At 46.2% G+C, this 24,240-nt stretch overlaps 1 protein-coding gene and 1 long non-coding RNA gene across 6 annotated transcripts in view; one reads left to right on the top strand and one right to left on the bottom strand.

Annotated features, from left to right (window-relative positions):
• Positions 1-3,066: 3,066 nt before the first annotated feature.
• LOC102087416 (alpha-2-macroglobulin-like protein 1) overlaps positions 3,067-24,240 on the top strand; it is a 28,486-nt gene continuing 7,312 nt past the window's right edge. For 2 of the 5 annotated variants that reach the window (XR_002422742.2, XM_065048401.1), the window contains exons 1-25: positions 3,067-3,312; positions 5,049-5,235; positions 5,573-5,735; positions 6,488-6,540; positions 6,795-6,815; positions 8,205-8,358; positions 8,783-8,867; positions 9,415-9,535; positions 10,355-10,472; positions 11,552-11,661; positions 13,217-13,387; positions 15,304-15,528; positions 15,659-15,722; positions 16,238-16,383; positions 16,532-16,681; positions 17,503-17,700; positions 18,393-18,480; positions 19,064-19,217; positions 20,822-21,050; positions 21,401-21,524; positions 21,690-21,811; positions 22,220-22,286; positions 22,682-22,765; positions 23,141-23,317; positions 23,641-23,722. Coding sequence is in view for 4 of the 5 variants with exons in the window: in XM_065048401.1 (XP_064904473.1) it covers positions 3,242-3,312; positions 5,049-5,235; positions 5,573-5,735; positions 6,488-6,540; positions 6,795-6,815; positions 8,205-8,358; positions 8,783-8,867; positions 9,415-9,535; positions 10,355-10,472; positions 11,552-11,661; positions 13,217-13,387; positions 15,304-15,528; positions 15,659-15,722; positions 16,238-16,383; positions 16,532-16,681; positions 17,503-17,700; positions 18,393-18,480; positions 19,064-19,217; positions 20,822-21,050; positions 21,401-21,524; positions 21,690-21,811; positions 22,220-22,286; positions 22,682-22,765; positions 23,141-23,317; positions 23,641-23,722 (3,164 nt within the window). In the remaining variant the exon portion in view is untranslated. Of the gene's footprint in view, positions 3,313-5,048; positions 5,236-5,572; positions 6,541-6,629; positions 8,359-8,782; positions 8,868-9,414; positions 9,536-10,354; positions 10,473-11,551; positions 11,662-13,216; positions 13,388-15,303; positions 15,529-15,658; positions 15,723-16,237; positions 16,384-16,531; positions 16,682-17,502; positions 17,701-18,392; positions 18,481-19,063; positions 19,218-20,821; positions 21,051-21,400; positions 21,525-21,689; positions 21,812-22,219; positions 22,287-22,681; positions 22,766-23,140; positions 23,318-23,640; positions 23,723-24,240 lie in introns of those variants that run through there. The other 3 variants (XM_013369470.3, XM_065048402.1, XM_065048403.1) reach the window with 3 other exon arrangements.
• Positions 6,411-6,879, bottom strand: LOC110364171 (uncharacterized). The gene is made up of 2 exons (XR_002422748.2): positions 6,754-6,879; positions 6,411-6,636 (listed from the first exon to the last, which is right to left on the bottom strand). It is a non-coding gene; the product is annotated as an uncharacterized LOC110364171 (long non-coding RNA).

The following is a 24,240-nucleotide window of genomic DNA, read 5'->3' as shown; positions in this document are numbered from 1 at the left end:
TTGACTTGCACTGTGATATACAAGCATTTTTAGGGAGTAAACACTGATTAAACTGAAAGTCAATGTTTTCCGACAGGTTTTAAGTAGAATGAAATGGACTGATACAAATCAAAAGAACAGGTTTTTATCTACACAGTAGAGGTTTCCTACTTTGCTAGGCTCCAGGACACTGCTGTATTTTACCTGGCACTGGTGGGGAAATACACTCAACCTGCTTGCAAGCCGTGGCAAAGCAAAAGACAGTGTATCCAGAGAAGTGCTGGGCTCCTGTCTGAAGTGAAGGTGAGAGCATCCACTGCCAAATGAGTAGCCACAGCTATGCTTGCCTGGAAGGTGATGCACTGATAAATGCCTGGCTTCTCCACATCCTGTTCCACCAGTGTGTGATTCTGTGTTGTCACCTCTAAGGTGACAGCCATATGGACAGCCTCAGTCAAGGAGCTGAGATGAATGCAGAGCTTCTCTTCTTGGGAATGCTGAATGACAGTAGGGAATATCACCATATAGTGACTAGAAGAGAGCAGATGTTCAAAAACAACTCAGAGGCTGAGGTGGACAGGCCAGAATCCATCTCTGCTCCTTTCCATTAAGAGGTAGATCAGGGTCAGAAATATCTGGTGACCTGCAGTGAAGAAACTATAGTGCACCTCCCTTTCCATACCAGAAAGAAACAACATGCCCAGTATGGAACTAGAGAGCTCCTGATATTTGTCTGTCACCACTTTGTCACCAGCCAGGACACAGCCTCCCAGTGTATGATACTCCAACTGCAAGTACACAGAGCAAGGCTGTGTGAGGAATGAAGCCAAAGACTCAGTGGCTGAGGCATAAGGCTTCAGTCCTCACACCAGATTTCACCTCCCACCAGCAGAGGATGAACAGAGGCAAAACATGTGACTTCTGTAGCTTTGTGGTGCGTGCAGTGCCATGCCTGCACAAGCAAGCATCAGGGGCTTCACCCTGCAGTGACGCTTGACACTCAGCACTCCAGAGGGACTCAGGAGCTGCTTCTGCTCAGCTTCCCTGAGAACAAGGCCCCCACCGTTCAGCTCTGTGATGCTAAACAGTGCAACACCTCAGCACCACCCTTCAATGACAGTCCATTCCACCAAGCCCCCCAAAATCAAAAGAAGATAAACTCATGGTTCCAGACTTGCTGCAGCTGCAACTGGGAATAGGGCCAGGGCCAAGAGGAGCACTGGTGCTCCCATTGCTTGGGCTGGGACAGACAGCTGACTAGATCCACACTGGAGAAGCCAACTGCCTGTACTGATGGGCTGGAGCAATCCTAAATACCCCCCTTCAGATGCTTCTAAGTCCAAAGAGTGAGTGAGTTAGTATATGGAGATAGTATCTCTTCCAGGCTAATGACATTAGCTAATATTTACTTGCTTCCAACAGCAGACTGAAGGCCACACAGCTCAGTTCTCCACCCATGTCTACATTCAGATGGTATTCCAGGCCATGGGGTGCCAGAGCACTGGTGTGGCGATGAGGGATGGGTGACCTCTAACCCAGGCTGAAGGGAACTTAGGAGGAAAACTTATCTCAGCTGCAGCTGGTCTGGATGCTGGCTGTAGCATCTGATGAGAGCCAAAGCTGCACACCAGCTACTGTCCTGTGCTTGTACAAAGCATCATCAGTACTCTGTGTGATTACTCTCCTTCATTAGTGATCTTCCTTTCATTCAGTATTTAGTCAGAGCTTGGAATAAAAGCCTTTCAATTCACCTCCATTCACTACCTCTGTCCACCCATCCATCCCATCCACACCTGATCCTCCGGAGTACAGAACCTTTTCCATGGCCGCTCCTACCACCCACTGTCAACACCACTTGTAGCTCCACTATCTTTCCAAATAAAGCAAGACATTTTAAGTCCCAACATATTTTAGCAAATCTCTACTTTACATCCTCACACACCAGATGTTTTAGTCTTCTAACATCTTCCTCCAGCCATAAGGTAGTTCTACACTGGTGCCAGCACCCATCTCCTCCAGACTCTTCTCAGGCACTGCGACCTTGTATTTCCATTTCCTGAGTGCCAACAGCGAAGCGAAGCGAAGCGAAGCGAAGCGAAGCGAAATGAAGTGAAGTGAAGTGAAGTGAAGTGAAGTGAAGTGAAGTGAAGTGAAGTGAACAGGACTTGGACATATTTGCCCTCTACTTACAACCTCATTTGACGGTGGATGTCCCCACCCTGCCTTGGCCCCAGCTTTGTTTTTGCAGAGCATAACCAAAGGTACACAATATGGAGTGAATTTGCCATCCACCCACTCTTTGCTCCCAGCTGAAGCAATCCCCTGGATTTACTTTGGCACAGTCACCATATGTGTGCTTAGCATCCACCCTCTTTGTACACAGTTCAATATAATAGGAGCACAGCAGCCTTTAACCTAGCACTGTCATTGCAGATAATCTGCAAGTTTAAAGCACTGTATGTCACTGATCTGGGAGCAGATTTGATTCTCTGAAATCAGCTGGGTTTTAGGTTCAAACCTAAACTAGTGGAACAAAAGGCAGAGTTCTGTCTGATTTCAGAAACACTCCCCACTGCTCTGCATCTCTGAATGGTCATCCAATTAGCTGCCTCCAAGGTTAAATGGGAACAAATAGACAACAAAAAGATAATAACAGGCTAAAGTTCTTCCCTTGTTCCAGGGAGGAATGGGGACACTGGTAGAGCTGTGTGTGAAGCCCTGGGCTGGTCTGGCTGGAGGCTGCAGGGCAGAGGTGACATTTCAGTAAGAAGTAAATAATACATAAAAAAGAAGTTCTACAGAAGAAGAACCCTAAAACAAAATCCACTGACATCACAAAGAATTAATTTGTCCCAGGATGTTTCTGATTAAATACTGTGTGAAATCTGGGCCTCTGTACCAAATACAGTAACTGAACGCTCTTGCTGCCACCAACTGTGCTGCATAAGGCAGAGCAAGTCATCTCACTGAGAAATAACAATGAATCTCATAAAGCCTTGAGGCAAATGCCTTTGGCATGGCAATAAATATTGTCTCCACCCCTTCTACCCACCCACATCCCAGCCCCCGCCATGCGCAGCACAATTTCCACCTCCTTGGTTTTGAAACCAAGAGAGAGATGGGCACCTGCTCAGGATAGGAGCTGCAGAGTCCTTCAGCTGTGAATGAAGAGGAGAGAATAGGAAGACAGCAGAAGCAGGGACGAAGTGGGGGCAGAGGAGAGGCTAAGCTTTCCGTGGAGGGATTCTACCTGCAATCAGCTATGTGGAGCATCGCTTTCCTGTGGGGCAGCATCCTTCTCCTGCCTAGCACAGCTGGAGTGCCTGAAATGCTGTAAGAACCTCAGCTGCTTCGCATACACGCTCTGGTCTTCTGGGAATACTGGGGGGGCGGTGGTGTGACAGAAACAGGACAGAAGTCCTAACACTTTTCCAGAGAGGCATAATTTCTCATAATTCCAATGATTCACTTGGTTCTCATGCACCCTCCTTGCCCCACTCCCTCTACTACTTGGCTCTCCCATTAGTACCTTTGACAGGCACTAGACCACGTATTTCTGCAATGAGAGGCAGAGTAATTCTGCCAACTTTCTGCATGTGTTTAATTCTGACCTGCCAGCATCTCATTTCTACTACCGTGCTGCAGAATACATTTCCTTCTGGGCTATGCTTTTCTCCCCAGAGTAATAGGTCACCATTTAAATATTTAGCAGACAAAGCTGGGTGTCTCTACAAACGGGGCAAATGTGAGCCGAAAGTATCTAATAGCAGTGCTCTTTGTCAAGAAGTGTGGTCATTCTGTCTTGGCTGTCTGTCTGCACCCTCTATGCCTTTTCTCCTCTAGCAAGGACAATTCCCAGCACTGTTTCTCTTTATATACTTTATCCTGAATGAAACTCCTGTTCCAGCTGTCACTGATATGATATACTGGCTTGTGTACTTGCTTTTGACTTTTAAAGGGCTTTGCTTTTGCAGCCATGGCATAAATGCAAACTGAAATATTGCTGTGCTCAAACAGTAGATGTTATAGTGGGAAATATGTCACTGCGATGTAGTTGGTTTCCCTCCTGCCATGTGTGGTATGGCATGCACAAGTCTAGTTTTCAAAATCTTTTTCAGCAGGAGTACAGCCTCTTCCTTTAGGATATGTTCCATAAGCTGACACAGATCTCATCAAAAGATGCTTTACTGCTACCTGTTTCCCACAGTTACCTTCAGCATAAAGCTTTGCTCTGTGGAAATACTGCTTGCTTCAACAGACTGTCTGCTGTCTTACCTGTATACCAAGGTTTTTTGTAGATTCATAAGAAAGTAATCCAGCCTGGCTCTTGGGATCCTTGAATCACATCTTCAGAGGTGCTGTCTTGTACTTTTATAGCTTGGCAGGCAAGGGATGAATTGTCAAATGGGTGTAAGAAAATGTTTCAGAATAAAGGGTCATTAGGAGCAAGGGAGGTTACGGGAGGTTCAAGCAGTGAGTCTTCCCATCCTTTGGCTCAGTGGGAGAGGGGAGGTGCCGTAAGTCAGCTTAAGTAGGAAAATCAAAATGTCATTGGCATCTGTTATCAGATCCCCTAATATCAGCAGCAAACAAGCTGCTCAAGGCAGCCTGACAGCACTCAAGCGTGAAAGCACTCCAGGCTCCTGGCCAACAGGACTTTGACTCTCTCTTGCCAGGGTGCTGGGCTCCAGCTAAAAACTACCAGAAGGTCACGCCTCTGCCTCCTGCTGTTCTCATCTTTCCAGACTCTGACCTTCTGCTGCTGCAAATCATGCCACTGGCTGAATCTGTCCAGAAACAGTAAGCAGGAGGAGTCAGTAACAAGAATTTTCAAACCTGCTTGAATGTTGGCTAAAGAAGAGAACAATAGTGTGATATTGTCCCACTGGCATAGTGAACAGTGTGATCTTGTCCCACCTGTCACTATGCCATCTTGTCCTACTGTCATCGTGACAGTAGAATGAAGAGGCCAGAAGTCTTATTAGGTAGTACCCAAATCCTACGGGCAAAACCTGTCCTCTTAGAAAATCAGTTTCACCTGATTTTTTTTTTTTCTTTTTTTTTAACAGAAATTATGCTGTGGCAATACCATCTCAGCTCTACTATCCCTTCTCAGAGACAGTGTGCCTCCAACTAAGCAGAAAGCAAGCAGTCCCAATCCATGTGACAGTAACCTTGCAAAGCAGAGCTGGGAATGAGACTTTGATCACTCAGTCCATCTCTCAGCTCACCTTCTTTCATTGCACAAGATTCCAGGTGAGGAAGGTATTTCCAGGGGTTGTCAGTAGTGTGGATAGTGCATGAGTTCTACTCTTGCTGGGCAGGAAGGCAAATAATTGTGTCTTCCCATGAGGACATCTTAATTGGGCACCGAATCTTCTGTGTCAGCGTGAATAGGTCTACCAGTGTCCTTCCTGCTGTGTAGCCCCTCTGATATTTTACTCTTCTAGAAAACATTCTGAAAAGCACTGGGAGGTCTTTAAGGGCAAGAAGAACTGGAGCAATATAAAAGCAGTATCTTAATTGTTATGCCAAAATCTTGGGGATCCATGAATGCAATTCACCCTGAATGATGGTTAAACTATGCTTGCAGGTCCCTCCTCCTGTTGGAAACCCTGATGAAGTGGCTTTTATTGTAATAGCAGTCCTGGAAGCCAGCTCAGATTTTCAGAAGAAACAGAAAGTCTTAATCAAACATGCAGACAAGAAGACCTTTATCCAGACGGACAAACCTGTGTATAAACCTGGACAGACTGGTATGGAGAGAATGCCGTGTCTTGTGAGAGAAAAAGCAGTCATCAGGCCACAAGATATAGGGTAGCCTCTAGCACTTGGAGGGTGGCCAGCTCTGCAAGGGAAATGGGGTCCCTCTGGGCTTTGAAAGATTTGGGGATACCTCTCTTCTGAGTCAGCATGAGACATTTTATCTCCAGTACTAGCTGTACTCAGACAGCATGCCAGTGTGAACAGTGCTTGTATGTTCTGGATGATGCATGAGAAAAGGTTCAGGCACCACTGTGTTATATTCAGGATTGCTCCAGTCAAAGCCACAGTAGTCTGTCGGTGCCCTAAATCCCCCTCTCTCCCTCAGGCTTCCCCAGACAAGGATCATGGTTCTGCAGGCCCCATCACTACCCTAGCACAGCTCAGATCACCACAGGGTACAGCTGTTTGCCCCATGCCTTACCCCTTTTCCACTGGCATGACCTTCACTGCAGGCAAGACTGAGTGCCCCATCACAGGTCCAATGTCCAGAAAAATGCCCTTTCTCACCAATACAGCCAGCCTTCCCAGAAACCCCACACCACCTCCTATGCCACTTTTTTTTCTAGCTGGCTGCCAGCTCAGAGCAGGGATTTGAGCACAAGCCCAGGAGTGGATGGATTTAGCTGCTGCCTTCAACCTCTCAGCGAAGCACATGGACACATCTGTCTTAGCCATACATTTTTATTATTATTAACAGACTTGATTTCATTTCAGCCAGTCCTGTTTTTCTTTTGTTCTATAGTCAAGTTGCAAATTGTAACCTTGGATCAGAACTTTATTGCCAGCAATGAAACGGTAAGTCAAGAGAGGAGAAACCTTAATAAGTCTGAAAATGCTGTGGGCTGCTTCCATGACTTCTGGATCAGTGCTTGGCCCAGCTAGGTGATCCATCTGTGGACAATTAGTCTCAGTGTTGCTTCTGGTGCTTATAAACAGCAACGCAGGAACTGCTAATGAGGTTGGGTCACAGGCAGTGGTTGGGGGATAAAAACGTGAGTGGTAACTTACCTGAAAGCTTACCACCAGTAACTGTTATTTCCTCCCCACAGCACCGCCTGGTGGAACTGAAGGTAAAGCACCTACTTTATTGAAAGTGGTGATCTCTTCTTACCATGGTGAAGAAACAGGTTTGGAGATGATGGTGGGGAAATATGGATGCAGAAAGCCAGTTACCTCAGAATGAATGGGAGCAGTCCTCGACTTCTTGCCCTTCCTTCCTTTAGTAGCCACACAAGTTTGGCAGCACGCTGTCATGATATTGATCACACAGGAGTCCCTGCAATAAAGGATGGGTGCCATTGAAAATCAGTCCAGCAAACTTTTCTAGAGTGATCACAGCACTTTTAGTCCCTTTAGCCTGTGAATTGAAGATTTGTGAAAATCCTGAAGTTTCTTTAAGGAGACTTTTATATTTAACATACAGAAAATGTGAGTTTGACCAGTTAGTGTTGCATTTACACAGCTAGAGAAACTTCCTAAAGCAGCCTTCAGGATATTGTTCTTAATATCTGTTAGTTTAGTTTCAATATTATAGATAGAATACAGACTGCAATCACTCAGGCTGAGGAAAGATATCTGAAAGTGGTGGGTCATTTGTCATAACCTATTGCAGAGATGTCACAGTTCCAACTAGCAATGGCAGAAGCTAATGAACATCTGAATGCCATACCCACCAAGCAACCAACACATAAACACATGGTTTCTGAGATGCCTATGCAATGCTTTATGTCAGTTTATAAACACGTAGTACTCTGATCAAGCTTCACCCTTTCAAACAACAGTTTACACTTCTTCCATATGTTTATAAAGCACCCACCAACTCATCACGGAGTCCTTCCTGGCTGGGCAGTGTGACTGTAGCCAGAGTTCTGCATCTTGCCTTCCGAAGACCCAGCAGTGGGAGAATACTGTGTGCCATGGACTGACCGTGACAGTCAACAAAGCCTCCAAATGCCCTTGCACCCCAGGTCTTCACATCTTCCTTTCTACACCAGGCCTCATGGTTCCCTGCATGAAGTCTTGGATGCATTTCCCCAGACTTTCCTGGGGATTCAAGACATTAGACTCCCCACTCCCAACTAGTTCATGCCTTAGACAGCATTAGCTGTCAGGATTGACCCCCTCCACAGTGACCTTGGGGCTACACCAGCCCAGATCACCACAGGAATCTCAACTGTATCTCTTAGTGAGACAGGCAGGCTGTAAACCACTGTTTTGCAGTGGTCAGTGAGATGGTGGTGCCACCGGAGAGCTATAATATGATAAATTGTCAATGAGACAGGGAGAAAAGCCCTATTCTCTTCGATGTCAAACTCACCTAGGCACTGTGGCTGTGTCATAGATCTGGGCTCTCAGGACAAAGGATATCTGCTCAGACCATGCTGTTGTAGCTTGGACACCCTGCAAAAGAGTCTCTTTATGCACTGGGAAATAACTACTCTCTACTATTGCCTATGCAGGACCCCAAAGGGAACCGAATTGCACAGTGGCTAAATGTTATACCTGTGGGAGGCATTGTGGATCTGTCCTTCCCTTTGGCTGCAGAAGCACCAGTTGGAGAGTACACCATCAAGATGCCTGACCGCACACATACCTTCAGGGTAGAGGAGTATGGTAAGAGTCTCAGGGAGCTGGCAGCAGCAGAGAAAGATCTATATCTTCCATCCCCCTCTCTCACACAGAGTTGAATGGGCCACGCAGCTGTGAACAGCTGTGCTAGTTGTGCTAACAGCTAAGATGTCCAACTGTCTGCCAGAGGATGTAATCATTGACTTTTGCTCTGGCCCACTCTTTTTCCTCTCCCATGTCCTGTGGATGGACCAAAGTGCTGTTCCACAGCTGCGCTCTGGGAAGGAGACTGAGGCTGTCTACTCCCACCACAATCTCCTGGCTGGGCTGCTGATGCCTTGCTACCAGGCCCTGTTCTGGTAGTTAGGCAATGAAGGGACAAAATTCTGTAAACAATCATTTAGGGAGGATTGGAACAAATGAGCTGTCTCTGTTCCCACTGAATTATATTTCTCTTGCTTTCACACAGTACTGCCCAAGTTCAATGTCTCCATTCAGATGCCCCAGGTGGTCACCATCTTGGAGGAGAACTTTCGTCTCCACGTCTGTGGCATGTGAGCTTACTTATTGTGGCAGAAGGTGCAATCTTACTAGGTTGGAAACTGCACAACAGATCTCAAAATAGTCTCTGACAGCCCTGCCCCCCACCCCAAAGTCTGGTACCCTAGCATTCTTTGCTAAGGAATTCTCCTGGAATCTCACCTTTCTCAATATTCTCTCTCCCTACTTCTTTGTCTGTGAGTTTGAAAGTGTGGCAGTGGATCTTCTCAGTGGGGCATGTGCCCTAAAATACACCACCTTTGCTGCAATTATTAGTGCCAGTGTGGAAGGAATAATGACTCAACTTTTGACCAGTGTGATGTCCGCTAGCACTGCCTGGTGGGACTAGTGTTGACTTGGAGAGAACTCATACACCACTGCCTTCTATCTCTGTCTGATTAAGTCACTTTAACTTCTTAGCCTCTGCTGAGCTCATGAACCATGAAGATACTGCGTACTGCTGGGTTGTATAGCTGCAAATCACAGACTAAAGCTGATACTATTCACCCTTGAGCCACTGTTTCTGTATGTGAGTGTAATCCTCTCTGCCATGTTTGCCAGGTACACATATGGGAAACCAGTCCATGGTATTGTGAAGGCTGTGGTGTGCCGTAAACATATCCGCTATAATCGGAAGTCTTCCAAAGCCAAGCACAGTATTTGTAAGGATTACACTGGCGAGGTGAGCATATGGGACATACACTCCTCTCACAAAAGAGAGGAACAGGGCAAAGAGAGAGAAGAATGCTAAATGGAGGAACGGGACAGGCATCAGCTATTGAAGCAGCATGCTCTTTGCTTGGGGTTGAACGACTGATATGTCCTTAACTCCCTAGTGTAGTAACCTTAGCCTCTCTCAGTGATTTCTCTGACAGCTCTGAGATGCACTCAAAGGAAGAAGCATCTGTGGGCAAGCTAACTATTGCAGATTTGCCTACAAAACGGTGTTGCAACAAACCAATAAAAAGTACAAACACTCTCCACATCGATTTACTTCCACTGGATGTTTTTTCGCACCACTTTTTAATCTGGTGCGAAAATCTATGTGCTGTTTCCCAGAAACAGCTGTTTTGGAAACACAAAGATTATGCCTTGCAGCTAAACAAGCAATTGCAGATTAGCACAAACTTTACTCATTCATCTTTAGGGTTGAATTAATGTATCTATATTTGTTTACATATTTTTAAGTAATGCACCACATATCTTAAAGATAAATCCTGCCTTAGAAGAAGAAATCATGTCATCAGGGAGAAATGACAACTCATGTTTGCTACTGGCATATGAGTGAATGTGTGAAGAAGAGATACCTGTGAAACAGCATCTCCTATTAGTGACTGCTCCACAGAAAAGCAGTATGTTTCATGTTAGTACGGGAGTTGATGCTTTAACTCAAGTGTCTTTATCATGTACTTTTAGGCTTCTGGAACTTGGGTTTGATCTGCACTACAGAAGGGACTAGAGCATTCATGGTTGGTTAACAGATACAATTTTGCATCCTCAGACAAACAAGGATGGCTGCTTTGGTACTGAGGTGAATATTCAAATCTACCACCAGAAGCACGGTGACAATTATGATTTCAACCTGGAAGCTGTGGCTTTTCTGAAAGAAAGTGGAACAGGTACCAAAAACTGATTCTACGCTTTGTGGAAAATATTTTACTTTAACTTTACACTCGTGCAACATGCCTGTCTTTGGGTTTCCATCTGTAAGACTCTTCATGGATCCTTGTGTCTTCCCACCAAACCACTGGAGATATCTGCACTGGCTGCCATGGGGTCAAGTGTTCAGAGAGTTGTGTCTTCCCTGGGAGCACCACAGCAGCATGGATGCTCTCATGTACCATAGCACCCAGGTCTGACTCACATAAAACATGTGGATTCTCCCAGCTGCAGGATGGGCTTTACCAGTATGCTTGCTCCTGCACAAGCTGTGGCCAGTCCAGCTCTGACAGTCACCTTGGTTTGTCAGAGATGGACAAGAGCTGCTTTTTCTTGTCTTCTAGTCACAGTAGAAATGTGCACAAAGGTGGATGAGGCCAGGTTCTCTTGCTCCTAAACCATACTTTAGGAAAGTCCATTGGAATTAGAAGATACTCAGAGTAACCAGTGATAATCAAGGCCCCAACTGTGTACTGTTTTATCTCCACATCCCAGACAGGGAGATGAGGATACTTGTCCAGAGCTACTGTTAAATATCCCATCCTATGAGGTTTTCTCTCGTACAAAATTTTACAAACCTTTCCTTGCAAGAAAATGTTTTGCAGTCCTTGCTGAAAGCATCGACATACATTCACATAGCAAACAACTACAGTGATTTCAGATGGGCACCACACAACAAAACAGCAGACTGTAAACTAACATGGTGAAGGCAACACAAAATTTTGCCTTCTAGTGACTCTGCTGTGAGAATGGGAGGAGAATGGGAGTGGATAATTACAAGTAAGACAAGTAAGACCATCTTAAACAAAGTCAGAAAGAGCATTTGAGAACTGTCAGAGACCTCCTAGTAGAGTGCTGTCAGTCTAGCAGGTCAGAATGTAGGAGGCACTATTGCGAAGTGCGTGTGTTAAATGACTCCTGAAGTTACATGGAGAAACTACAACCTCCTATGAGCAACCTCTTACCTCAGTCCATCCAATCCTGCTGCCTTTATTCAGACATGTGATACTCACCTGCATATACCTTCCATCTTTCCTAGGAGTGGAGTTCAACGCCACTGAAAACTGCAAGGTTACTTTTGATATCACAACTCTCCAATTCTGGGGTACAAGCTACTACTATCAGCAAGGAGCTCCCTACTATGGAAATGTAAGTGAACAGCACAGAAACATGGAAAGGCCAGAAGTTGAGCCTAAGGAGATGTCAGGCACGGAAGTACTGAGGGGTCCCCTTGTCTGAGCTGCCCAAAGATACTAGCACAGTCATCTGTCCCAGTCTCTCCTTTGACATCTCTACCAAGAGTTAATCCAAAGGTCCAACCATGGGATAGGCACATGGCTTTGCCAGATGAGATGGCTGCTGCATAAATGGGGAGCAGTTGGTGGAGTTAGAGTTCATACTGAGAGTCTGTCACGGAGGCACCCCAAGGTTGGTTTAAGGGACAACAGGGTCCAAAACAACTTTTATTAAACCTGTGAGAAACAGGGTTTTAGCACTCCAAAAGTGACTTGAACACAGGTTCGGATATCAGTTGAGGAAAATTATTAAGGCGCAGCAACTAATACAACAGGCGGTCCACAGAGTGCATGCACATGGCTTCACCCAAAACAATGTTGGAGCCGTCTCTGAGTCCAGGAGGAGTACACACTTGCCTGAACATGGTGTGGGATTATTTTAAAGGGATACACGTACTCATATTGAGTACGGAAAGTGTACACTTGCAATCCCGCGAGGGTAAATTTATAAAACACTTGCAATCCTGCGAGGAGAAATACACGTGCAAAGGTGCACGGAATATTACACGTGCTTAAGTGGAAGCGCGGGAGGAAAATACACTTGTGATTGTGCGAGGACATAATTTATACATGTGCTTGTATTGAGCACAGAAAATACACGTGCAAATGTTCACGGAAAGTTACACAGGCTTATGTGGAAGCATGGGAGGAAAATACATCCGTGATTATGCGAGGATTAATTTTATACACGTACTCGTATTGAGCATGGAAAATAAGCGTGCAGATGTGCACAAAAAGTTACACATGCTTATGTGGAAGCATGGTAGGAAAATACACCCATGATTATGCGAGGATTAATTTTACACGTGCTTGTATTGAGCACAGAAAGTACGCATGCAAATGTACACGGAAAGTAGATACCCTTGCAATCCTGCAAGGACTAATTTTACTCACACATGCGGCGGCAAGGCAAGTGGAGTCTCCATCCCAGGCGGGGCTCTTGGCGGCAGCATCTGGCTCGTGCTCCAAGAGATCCGCAACAAAGGGCAGAGTTACGACAAGAATCCCTTTTTTTTTTATAGCCTGATCAGATCTGACTGTGGGCATTCCAGAAACTTCTCTGCACCCCCACACTGGCTGTGGGGTGCCCCTGAAGCTTCCAAACATCCCCCACACTGGCCACAGGCACCCAGCGGCTCCCTGGCACCTCAGCACTCCCTTCTTCTCTCTCTTAATGGCCCTGGCCAGGGGGCTCCTGAGGCCGAACAAAACAAGCTGTTAGCCTCAAACAGCAGGGAGAGAGGGAGATGTGTCTACTCCTTCCATATTGAAGAAGGGAGGGGGAGAGAGGGGGGTTTGCTTTCTGCCACAGAGTCCCTTTTCAGAGAGGGGAACTGGAACTTGTACTGTGAGGTGGATTTTAAATCCCGAGGCCTTCAATTCTGCGACTGTTCTCTGCATCATTACAGCTGGAACTCAAAAGTGCTAATGGGACACACGTGAAGAACAAGGAAGTGATTCTTACAGTGTCCCACGGTAGCAGGAAGCAGATCAAGACCTACTTCATAGATGACACTGGGATGGCATCTTTCACCTTAGACACGTCAGCATGGGACAACAGCAGTAAAGTTCTACTACAGGTTAAGACCAATAATTACATTGGATTTGGCTAGCATTAAGCAGTGCATCCCTCAGATCTATAGTCTGTGAAGTTGTCTCAGTATAGCCAGGGAGACAGAGGCATGGAACAATGAAATCGTAAATCCAGGGCAAGAGGAATAGCCCAAAGCAGAGCCAGAGTTCTGACTGCTGGTACGACACAGAGTCCCTGACCAGTCCGGAGAATGATGATAGATGGAGCAGTGGACAGGGACCCCATGAAATTGTGACTGAGGTCTACCTACATTGTAACTCCTTCTGAGGTGGAAAGGACTTTATGGGGCTGGACATGGGCAAAGAGCAAAGGAAGAACTCCCACATGGTGTGGAATAAGAAGATAGGAAAGGAACTAGGGAATAAGCATCTGAAAATATATGTGGAGAATAAAATGGCAGTGACCAGTTTGTGTGGTGTTTCCACATAATGTAAGAGTTAGGAGAAAACTGGGATATAAGAGGCAGAAAACTTAGGGAAGAAGGAAGGCAGGTTAGTAAGGAAACAGTTGTTCCAAGCCAATCTGGAGCAGAGCAGGTAATCAGGATGTAAGAAGCTAAACGGGGATGCCGTCAACAGGGAATTGAGAGAGAAAACTTCCCATCTGCTTTCCCATGAACAGGGAAGACTCTCTGTTTGGTCGTAGGAGTAGATTTCTAATAATAGAATCATTGAATAGTTTGGGTTGGGCGGGACCTTCAAAGGTCCAAGGCCTCTGCCATGAGCAGGGACATCTTCAACTAGATCAGATTGCTCAGAGCCTCATCCAGCCTGGCACTGAATGGTTCCAGGGATGAGGCATCTACCACTTCCATAGGCAACCTGTTCCAGTATTTTACCACCCTTATTGTAAAAAATTTCTTCCTCGTGTCTAGCCAGAATCCCGTCTCCTTTACTTTAAAACCATTACCCTTGTCCTGTTGCAACAGGTCCTGATAAAAAGTCTGCCACCATCTTTCTTATAGTACTAAAGGGCCACAATAAGGTCTCCCTTGAGCATTCTCTTTTCCAGACTGAACAACCCCAACACTCTCAGCCTGTTCTCACAGGAGAGATGTTACAGCCCTCTGATCACCTTGGTGACCCTTCTCTGGACCGTCTCCAACAAGTCCATGTATTTCCTCTACTGAGGGCTCCAGAGCTGGATGCAGTAATCCAGGCGGGGTCTCACCAGGACAGAGTAGAGGGGCAGAATCTCCTCCCTCAACCTGTTGGCCATGCTCTACCCAACTTCAAGGTCAAGGCACTTCAAGACAAGCCCTGTCTCTTTATCAGAGTGCATACAGAATTTTATATGATGGGTCCTGACCTTGCTGAAAGCCCAAAAAATGTTACTATCATAGTCTCAGTGCAGATAGGTCATAGGTTAAAGATGAGCAAGGCTATTCATCTTCATTTGTTCCCTGCCACCTCTAACCTATGGATCAGAGAAAGCACTAAAAGAAATACAGCGTGTGAGTGGGCTAATATTGAACAGTGAAATGCAATATTAGGGCAGATCCATACTTTCCTCACAAGTACCAGACAGAAGCAAAGGGTTCAGTGGTTTGATCCAGGGATGAATAAGCCACTCTTACACAGTCTAACTATCTGGCTTGCTCTCAGGGTGGCAGCAGCATTGCTGAAGTTCAGGCTTTAGCCCAAGTCCTAGTAGTATACAGCTCCTGGACTCCTCTTTAGGTGCTAATTATCCCAGAGGAGCAGACAATGCCAGACTCCACAGCAGATGGTGGAGCAGACAATGCCAGACTCCACAGAAAGGGGCTGACTGAGCTTGGCTTAGGTGGAAATAGACACTTTACCCTGGGAAAGTTCAGAACCCACTGTACAGTCAGTCTTGATTTTGGTGTGAGGAGGGTTGTCGGAAATCTTCAGACACCGAGAAACATTTTTTGTGTCACAGGCAAAGACCCAGCCGGAGGACTTAAGAGGTCGAAATGTGAGGGTGTCTTATGGCACTGCATCCCTCACACTAAGGGCCTTCTACTCTTCCAGCCGCAGCTCTGTGAAGATCCAGCCAGTGCGGGCAATGCTGCCCTGTGGGGACGTGCAGCAGGTCACTGTGCAGTATCACATCCTAGCCACAGAGCTGGGGGATGGGGCTGCCAGAGCAGACTTCTACCACCTGGTGAGTGCCAGGCAGCACCATCAATGAAGTCAGCTTTGTGATGGGCTTGTGTCAGCACAGGGCCCTTTGCTGGCCCAGAGGCATGGAGCAGGGGCACTATCAACCCTTTGTTCTGTTCTTTGCCCTTTAGGTTTTGGCCAGAGGATCCCTTGTACATCATGGCCAAACAACAGTACTTCTTGATCCATCATTAGGTAAGAGCATTTAAATACCAGGGACAGATTAAGGACCCAGAGGAAAGCACTTCCAGTCTAAATGAGAAAGGAGAGAAAAGAGATCTGAGACCAACAGGAATACCCAGGTCTGGCACAAAAAGTCAAGAGAAAATGGCAAATATGGTATCTCTCTTCTGTCTTTTAATTTACCTATTTTTTTTCAATCAAATGATGAAATTGTCAGAGTTTATCTGCCAAGCAGGAATTATCAGACACCTCCAAGAAAACCCACTGAATCTTTTTGCTGGACTCAAGTGGAAAGTCGTTTTTCTCCCAAGTGCACACTGTTAACAAGATCCTCATTTGGTGCTACAAAATGGCACTAACCTACATCCTGGACTGGCTGTGGCCTCCCCAGAGGCAAGGCAGAATAGTCTTTATCCACGTAACTGTACAGAAGTATTATAGAGGATGAGTATGATGCTTCTGTGATCCTTGGAAACAGACTTCCTTGCCTCTTCCTATACTTCTTCTATTTCTCCTTCTTTCTTCAGGTCAGTATAATGGGGCTTTCAATGTCAGTCTGCCCATTGACCTCATTTCGCCCATGGCTACCATCTTTGTCTACATTGCTTTCCCTGAAGGACAAGTGGCAGCGGACATCTTCAGTCTGAAAGTCTCCAAGTGCTTCAGGAACCATGTAAGTAGTGAACAAAACATCAGGCAGGCAGGAGGGTAGCTAATTAACTGCAAATTGGCAATGTATGTCCAGCAGAATCCAATACCCACAGTCTCCCCTTTCCTTCCTCTATCAATGTCTTCAATCCCTCTTTCTCCTGCTGTTTCAGGTGAAGCTTGGCTTCTCAGGCAGAGTGGCTCTCCCAGGATCGACTGTCCATCTCCATTTGCAGGCTGCACGAGGCTCCTTATGTAGTATCCATGCTGTAGACCAGAGTGTCCTTCTCCTGAGGCCAGAGGCTGAGCTATCCAGAGATAGCGTGAGTCACTTTAGTGCTGAGCCTTGCTAATATTGGAGAGATGCTTTTTGAGTATCTCTTTGCAGGCACTGGTTAATAAGGCACTTGAGAGGGGGATAGGACATGGCTTAATGAGAAAAAATGAAGGCCAACATCAAATACCAGTCAAAATTTTCAGTGTCTACAAAGGGATCAGTGTCCACCCTAAGTATAGCCCAAAGGCACATCTTTGTTAAACTTAGAGTGCTTTGCCACAGTGGCAACCAGATGGCAAGAGACTTCCATCTCCTGAAAAATTCATGATAGTGCTTTGAAAAAGTTACATTCAAAAAGATGTGTGGTAGGTTCCATTTCTTTGTTCCAGCTTGCATGAAACAGACAGTCCTTCCAATCACAAACTGGACTGTAAGTGATGCCTTGGCAGTGGAAAGGTTCAATTTCACCTCTAGACCTCAGATGCAATGGGTCTAAGGACCCTTGAATTGCCTCTTGACACTGTCTTGGTGGATCCAGGATGTGTCTTCAGTCAGACAAGAGGCTATCTAATGACTCTTACAGGGAAGGTACCTTTACAGTATACATTGAGCTCACAGGTACAATCTATGAGCTAGAAGTGGCCACAACTATGCAGTCATACTCCAGAGGGGTTCATGTTCATCTCTGATGTTAGGTATCTAAAACTTGTGGAGGCTCTCCATGAAGCTCAAAAACCTTTGGGGTGAGACTTTTGTGTCAGGCAGGACCTAAGCTCTGCCTTTGCGGTCACAGAAAATCTCCAGATAGAAATGAAAAACTTCCCACCTCTCACACTGACCTGTACTGTTTTCATTCTTGGTCTACAGGTGTACAATATGTTCAGCTATTCTCAGGAGCACCCCAGCACCCTCACAGACTCTTACAGTGACTACTGCACTAACCACGAGAGCCCAGGAATCATTGGTTCCTCTCAGACCACCCTTCCACCAGGATCAATGTCACCATTCACGTACAACAGATACTCTTACGCAGTGTCACAACCAGATGTCTATGAACTTCTGAAGGTGAATCTAACTTCCAGAAAACCTGACTACCAGAGCTGAGTCCTTTCATATCCTAGGTCAGAGCTGGGTAGCTTCACAGATTGTCTTTCCTGTGATCACTGGCAACTTCAAGTTCTGAATTTGTCAAGCTTCTGAACTAAGAGATCTCTGACACTCCATGCTTTCAGCTCGATAAATTCCCATTAACCCATATCCCTAGAACCCAGCTCTCCATTTATCCTAAACTCGAGACCCTCTGACTTTCTAGGGGTTGGAAGGAGAGGCAAGTATCAGCCTGAGTCAGATAAAATTGGAGGTTGCAAAAGCAATGAACCTGAAAGAAAAGGGGGACTGGGGAAAGGAGGGAAAAAGTAATAGAAAGAAATAGCAGGTGAAAGATGAGGACAAGTCTGTGTTAGGGTGGGCAGCAAACCGTGGTGCTAAAATGACGACTTCATGTGTGGACATATACATGCAAGTGGTCACCCCCACAATCCTGACTGGAGAGAGTCTCCTTTGGTATGAGTGGCCAGGACCAGGCCATGGGAGAAGGGTGGTTCTGCATTCTCTCCCTGTATAAATTCACAGGTCAGGCTGAGGTGCAACTACACAGGGTGGGCAATATGCTAGAACATGGGAGCAGAGACAGACCCTCAGGCATACCACCCCCTGCACTGAAATCTGCCTTCTTTTCCTCCTCTTCTTTCCTCCAGAATTCAGGTCTAACATTTTTAACCAACCTTAAAATCAAGTCTCCAATTGAATGCCGCACCCAGACCACCTTCTACTATGACTACATGTGTACATCTTTATCCTGTTTCTTTGGAAATCATGGGTAACATACAGGCTGCACAAGGGCAGCTGAACATGTATCCTCAGGAACTGGGGATGGCTCCAGAGCTGGGTGGGAGGTTGCACAGAAGATGTGCCCCACAGGAAGAGAGGGAGGGTCCTGAAGTTTATGTGTGTCCAGCACACTGAAAAGGTGAAGGGTTGGCTGCATAGGAAGAACCTGCCTGGAAGCTTCTGCTGACAGGCAGGAAGATAATATGCTCAAGGGGGAAAATGAGGCAGCTGTCTCAGGAAGGAACATCTGTTTGTAAGACTAGGAAAGGTCTTGCTGGAAACTACAGTGTGAGCCAAGATTGATACTGGGCAGTATCTAGGCCTTTCTGCTATCTCCCCCTCATGGGGGAACACACATATACTGGAACTCACATGGTCTCCTGGATTTTCGTGTGGGAGACAATGGTTATGTAGGTTGAGGGCATCTTGGAGAGGACAAATGGGATTGGAGTGGGAGGGACAGAGAGCTGAGCTTTCCCCAGCTGAACACTGTCCTGATCTCACAGTTGCTCTGAATGAATGCTTGTATTCCCAATAGCTTATGGAGAGCTGGCAGACTTGGACAACTTGGACCCAGAAACAGATGCTGCTGTTGAACATGCTGAGTCAGAGCACGTTGAGCTGGCTAGCGAGGCAGGGCCAATACGTACCTGGTTTCCAGAAACATTCATCTGGACTCTGGTTCCCATCAAGTGAGTAATTATGGACTGTAGCCCCACATTGATCCAGACCTCCTGCCAGCCACAGTGGAGGGGGAATGGGCAGGAGCAGAGTCAGGGTATTATTGCCTTCTGTGCCCACAAAGAAAAGGGAGGTGTGAAGAAGTGAATAAAGACAATGGAGGTTTGGTTCACCTCCTGTCTTTGCTTGAGATTTTTCAAATGATTCTGAGGAACTTAAAATCATAGACCCCTGTGGGATGGAAGAGGCCTCCAGAGATCTGTAGCTCAACATCCTGTGCAAGGCAGATCCAGTTTGATCAAGTTATTGTAGTCAAGGACTGTGTATCTTTGAGGATGGAGACTTCACAAACTATCTGGGCACCTGTTCCAGTGTTCCAGCATTTGACTATCCTCATGGTATATTTTTAATCCTGAGTCAGAATTTCTCATATTCCAGCTTGTGTCTGTTACTTTTCATTCTATCAATATGCACCTCAGAAGAGTTTGATTCCATTGTCTCTACACCTTCCCACTAGGTAGCTGTAGAAAACAAAAATGTCTTCCCCTAGATCTTCCCTCTTAAGTTTGAAAACCCTAGTTCTTTCAGTCTCTCCTTGTACATCAAATGTCCCAGCCCCCTGACCATCTTGGAAGTCCTCCACTGCATGCATCCAAGTATGTCAATATATTTCTTATGCTGCAAGGCAAAAATGGGACACAACACTGCAGATGTGGTCCCGCAAGGGAAGAATACAGGGGAAAAATAATTTTTCTCAACCTAGTCCCTGCAGTCTACTTAATACAGTCCAGAAGTAGATGGCCTTCATTACTGTAAGGGCACATGAGATGTGCTCAACTTGTTATCCACCAGAACCCCCACCTCTTATTCTGCAAAGCTGCTTACTATCCAGTCTTAACTAGCCTGCACTGTTGCATGGTATTATTCCATCCCACATACAGAATTTAGTATTTACTAATTTTCAAGCCAAATTTTCCAGTTTGTCAAGGTTCTTCTTAACAGCAACTTTTCCCTCCAGCATATCAGAAATCCCTCCCCAATAAGGTACAGTCTGCTAATACATACCAAGGTAGTCTGCTAATCTTACTGAGGATGCCCTCTCTCCTATTAGCCAGGTTATTAATAAAACCACTAAGCAGTATTGGCTCAAGTATCAATTCCCGAGGGATGTCATGGGTCCAGCTGGACTTTGTGTCACCAATAACCACCCTTTTTCCCAAGTGGTATAGCACATTTTCTGCTCACCTTATCACCCACTTGTCCAGTCCACACTAATTTGGCTACAAGGTACTATGGGAGTCAAAGGTCTTGCTAAATTCAACCATCCACTGTTGTTCTGCTATTCACATATCTCAGCTTTCTCAGTTCTCCCATGTGCCAACATTCTGCAAAATAGGATCCCTAACTCTCTATCTCATTTTGCTGGATCATACCCATTTCAGGGCAGGACTGTCTTTGATTTTGTGGATGCAGATATGTAAGTGACACATAATAATGACTGCTGAGCTGTGGCTGGAAGTGGATGGAAGTTTGGTTGGTAGTGTTGCTGAAGTGTCAGAAGATACAGGCTGGTTGTATAACATGGACAACCCCTTCCACTCCGTTTTTTCCTCAGTGATTCAGGGACTGCTGAGCTAGCTGCCACAGTACCTGACAGTATAACAGACTGGAAAGCCATGACTTTCTGCATCTCAGAGAGACATGGGTTGGGAATCTCAGAGATCACCGGCCTGCAGAGCTTCAAACCCTTCTTCATGGAACCCACCTTGCCCTATTCCATCTTCCGAGGGGAGTCGTTTCCCCTGAAAGTCAAAGTTTTCAGCTACATGAAACAGTGCATGGTGGTGAGTGGCTCCTTTCAGGATGATTTTTGGGTGGAGGGATGTGTGGTAACAGTATTTCACTGACAGACCCAGACAAGGGGCTGCCTCACCAGGCACTGAGCAAAAGACACCAAGGAAGCTCTCCACAAAGCTCCATGCAGAGCCATCTCTGTCCAGCCTATCCCCCCCGTAAGTTCAACCCTACAGGACTGCAATGTCCATGGGCTGTTGGTGGCCCATAGATATTGCAATAGGGCCATCATCATACTCACCCTGGACGTCTGAGCTTGACTGACATTTGGATCAAGGAGCTGAAAGGAAAAACACAGCAGCAACTCTGTAATCTGAACTCCCTTTTGTTTTGCCTCTAGCTCCAGCTTAGCCTAATGGACTCCAGGGATTTTGAATTTATGCATGCAAATACCAGGTTCACTGCTTGTCTGTGTCCTGATTCAGCAAAAACATTCTTTTGGGATGTGAAGGCTACAAAATTAGGTAAGGAGATGAGAGACGGGCATAAGTGGGAGGCACTGGCAGAGCTGCTTGAGGAAACCAGAGCTGGGCTGGAAGGGAGAGTGGCCTATTATACAAAGCATGAATGAGAAAACTAAAACACAGGCATGACTGTGCCAACTGGCCTCTCGATGTTTTGTTCTTTAGGGAAGGTGAATTTCACTGTCACTGCTGAGGTGACGGAACAGGAAGATGTTTGCACTGAGAGTACAGCTGTTGTGCCAGAGTCTGGAGGGAAGGACACAGTGGTTAAACACCTGCTGGTGAAGGTCAGAGTCTTCTTCAAGGTTCTGGCAAGATTGGAAGTAGGTCAGACTCAAAACAGCCAAGTAGGTAACTCTGGGAAGGGTGAGCGAGCCAGGCAGGTAGGCATGTTTCCTGAGGAGGCTGATCAAGGATTGATTCTAAGGGTAGGCTGGGTCAGGGCATGAGCTGAGCACCTCCATTTGATGGGGCAGAGATTTCAGAACTGCTTGCTAGCAGCGCTATGGGGGCAGAGACCATGCAGCAGCTTAGAAAACTGCTTCCCAGGGTCACTTCACTGTCAGCACACATATCCCCACTGTCTGTGTGAGGCCTTTTGCACGGCCTAGGAGGATGGAACACGTGCTTGCAGGAAGGTGGGGTGCTGCACCGTTGCTGTCTCATTTTACTGCTCTCCCTTCTGACCTGACCAGCCTTCTCCTCACCAGGCAGAGGGGCTACTGGAGGAAAAGACACACACCTCACTCCTGTGCCCTAAAGGTAGGTGCAGGTACCCCAGATACAGGGACTATCTTGTCACTGGAGCTGTACATACACACAGAGCAAGAAGACCAAGCAGAAGCAGTGTGGTGTGTGAACAGTTCTAGAACTATCTGGAGGTGCATTGGGAGGGGAAAGTCAGGGATTTTGGAGCTTTTATGAGCAGGCAAAGCCATTCAGCTCTACCCAGTACTATGACAAACTCCTGGGGAGCACCAAGCCACCACCTAACCATATCATAGTCACTCATCAGCAGGTGGCCTGATCTCTATGTCATCCTCTCTGTTGAATGCTGATTTTGCCAAGTGATGAGGTGATACCAGACTCCTGAGGTTGACTGTGTGTCTCCCATCTCCCTCGGCCTGTTGTTGTTCTGATGGTTTTGCCATCTGCAGGAACTTCAGCTTCAGAGACAATCACATTCACTATGCCAGAGAACGTGGTCCTTGGGTCGGAGAGAGCCCACATCTCTTTCTTAGGTGAGATTTAAGGGGGTCTTGGAAAGTAAGATTTTGCTCTGCAGGAGTCTTTTCTTCTGGTGTCACCATGTCTCACAAGAGAGAATATGTACAGTGAGGTGTGATACTAGGCCCTCATGTCTTCCAGAGAAGCATCCCATCTCTTATACAACTGACACTGGGACAGATAGACATATAATTTCACCTAGCCAAGGGAAAGACAGACAAGTACCATATCACCATTCCTGCAGGGCTCTACAGACATGAAAGTCACTATAGTGTGAGCAGAGGTGCAGAGACTGGTTTTAGCAGATTATCTGGAGAACTGGTGAGATCAGAATTTTTTTTGTATGCAAGAATATGTAAAGCTCCCAAAGCTGTGGTTCTGTCCTACAGGTGACATTTTGGGAACAGCACTGGACAACATACATGAGCTCCTCCAGATGCCCAGTGGCTGTGGTGAGCAGAACATGGTTCATTTTGCCCCTAATGTCTTTATCACACGATACCTTGAAGAAACAGGACAACTCACTCCAGAAATCAAACAGAAGGCAATTGGCTATCTGCAAAGTGGTAAGTGGATTCATGCTCATTTTGGGTTATTAAGCTGGTGATGTTCACTACAGCAGGTTGTGCAGTGGGGATGTCAGCAGAGGCTTGGTGCTGAACAGCATTTGTGTAGCATCACTTGCCCGACACCATGGGAATTACAGCAGTGTGAATCAGGTTGCTGTGTCTCAGCTGAACAAGGGGTACATGGCGGCCCCCCTGAAAGCCCTTTGCTGAATTCCTCAGAGTCAATGTTCTCTATAATAATCAGCAGGATTGAAGAGGCACATTGTCACCTTGAGAATGCAATAGACACAGAGCATCTTCACTACCCCCTTTTCCCACAGGATATCAGCGGCAACTCCTGTACAAGCACACAGACGGTTCATACAGTGCCTTTGGGGAAGGAAGTGAGCCAGGGAACACATGGTAAGAAGAGATATCCAGACACAGTTGAGGAGAAACAGATTAACCTGGTCAGGCTGAAACTGGCTCGGATTTTTGTCTGGGGAACCTGGTGGAGTCTGAGGGTGTGGAGTTTTGAACAGAAACTGTTTCTGAGACTTTCTGGAAGTGAACCATGCCAATTAACTCACTTGAGGTACCCCTGTTTGATTTTTTGTACTTGAGCACCCCAACTGAGGCTGATTCTGAAAACTTGGCTGCAAAGACACCTTCTTTTCAAGTTTTGCAGAGTGCTTTGTGCCTTAACAGGATTGGGAAAATGGCTGAGTGAGCTCAACAAATATCAGCCCTCGTGGCTTCAAATCACACAAACACACCCTCTTGGAATTGACAGAGCACTTAACTGTCGATTTTTTTCTTTCTTGCTGCAAATGGATCTTAGGTCAAGTTTCAATAGCATCTAACTCATGCATTGCTTCCAATTCTCCACCTGCACAGAAGCTTTGGACTGCTCTCCAGGGCTGAGATAGTGGAAGACACAG

The sequence above is a fragment of the Columba livia genome, unplaced genomic scaffold (genome assembly GCF_036013475.1).
Source record: "Columba livia isolate bColLiv1 breed racing homer unplaced genomic scaffold, bColLiv1.pat.W.v2 Scaffold_82, whole genome shotgun sequence".
NCBI classification, from domain to species: Eukaryota; Metazoa; Chordata; class Aves; order Columbiformes; family Columbidae; genus Columba; species Columba livia.
Note: the sequence above shows the minus strand (reverse complement) of the source record. Positions and strands in the feature narration are given on the sequence as shown.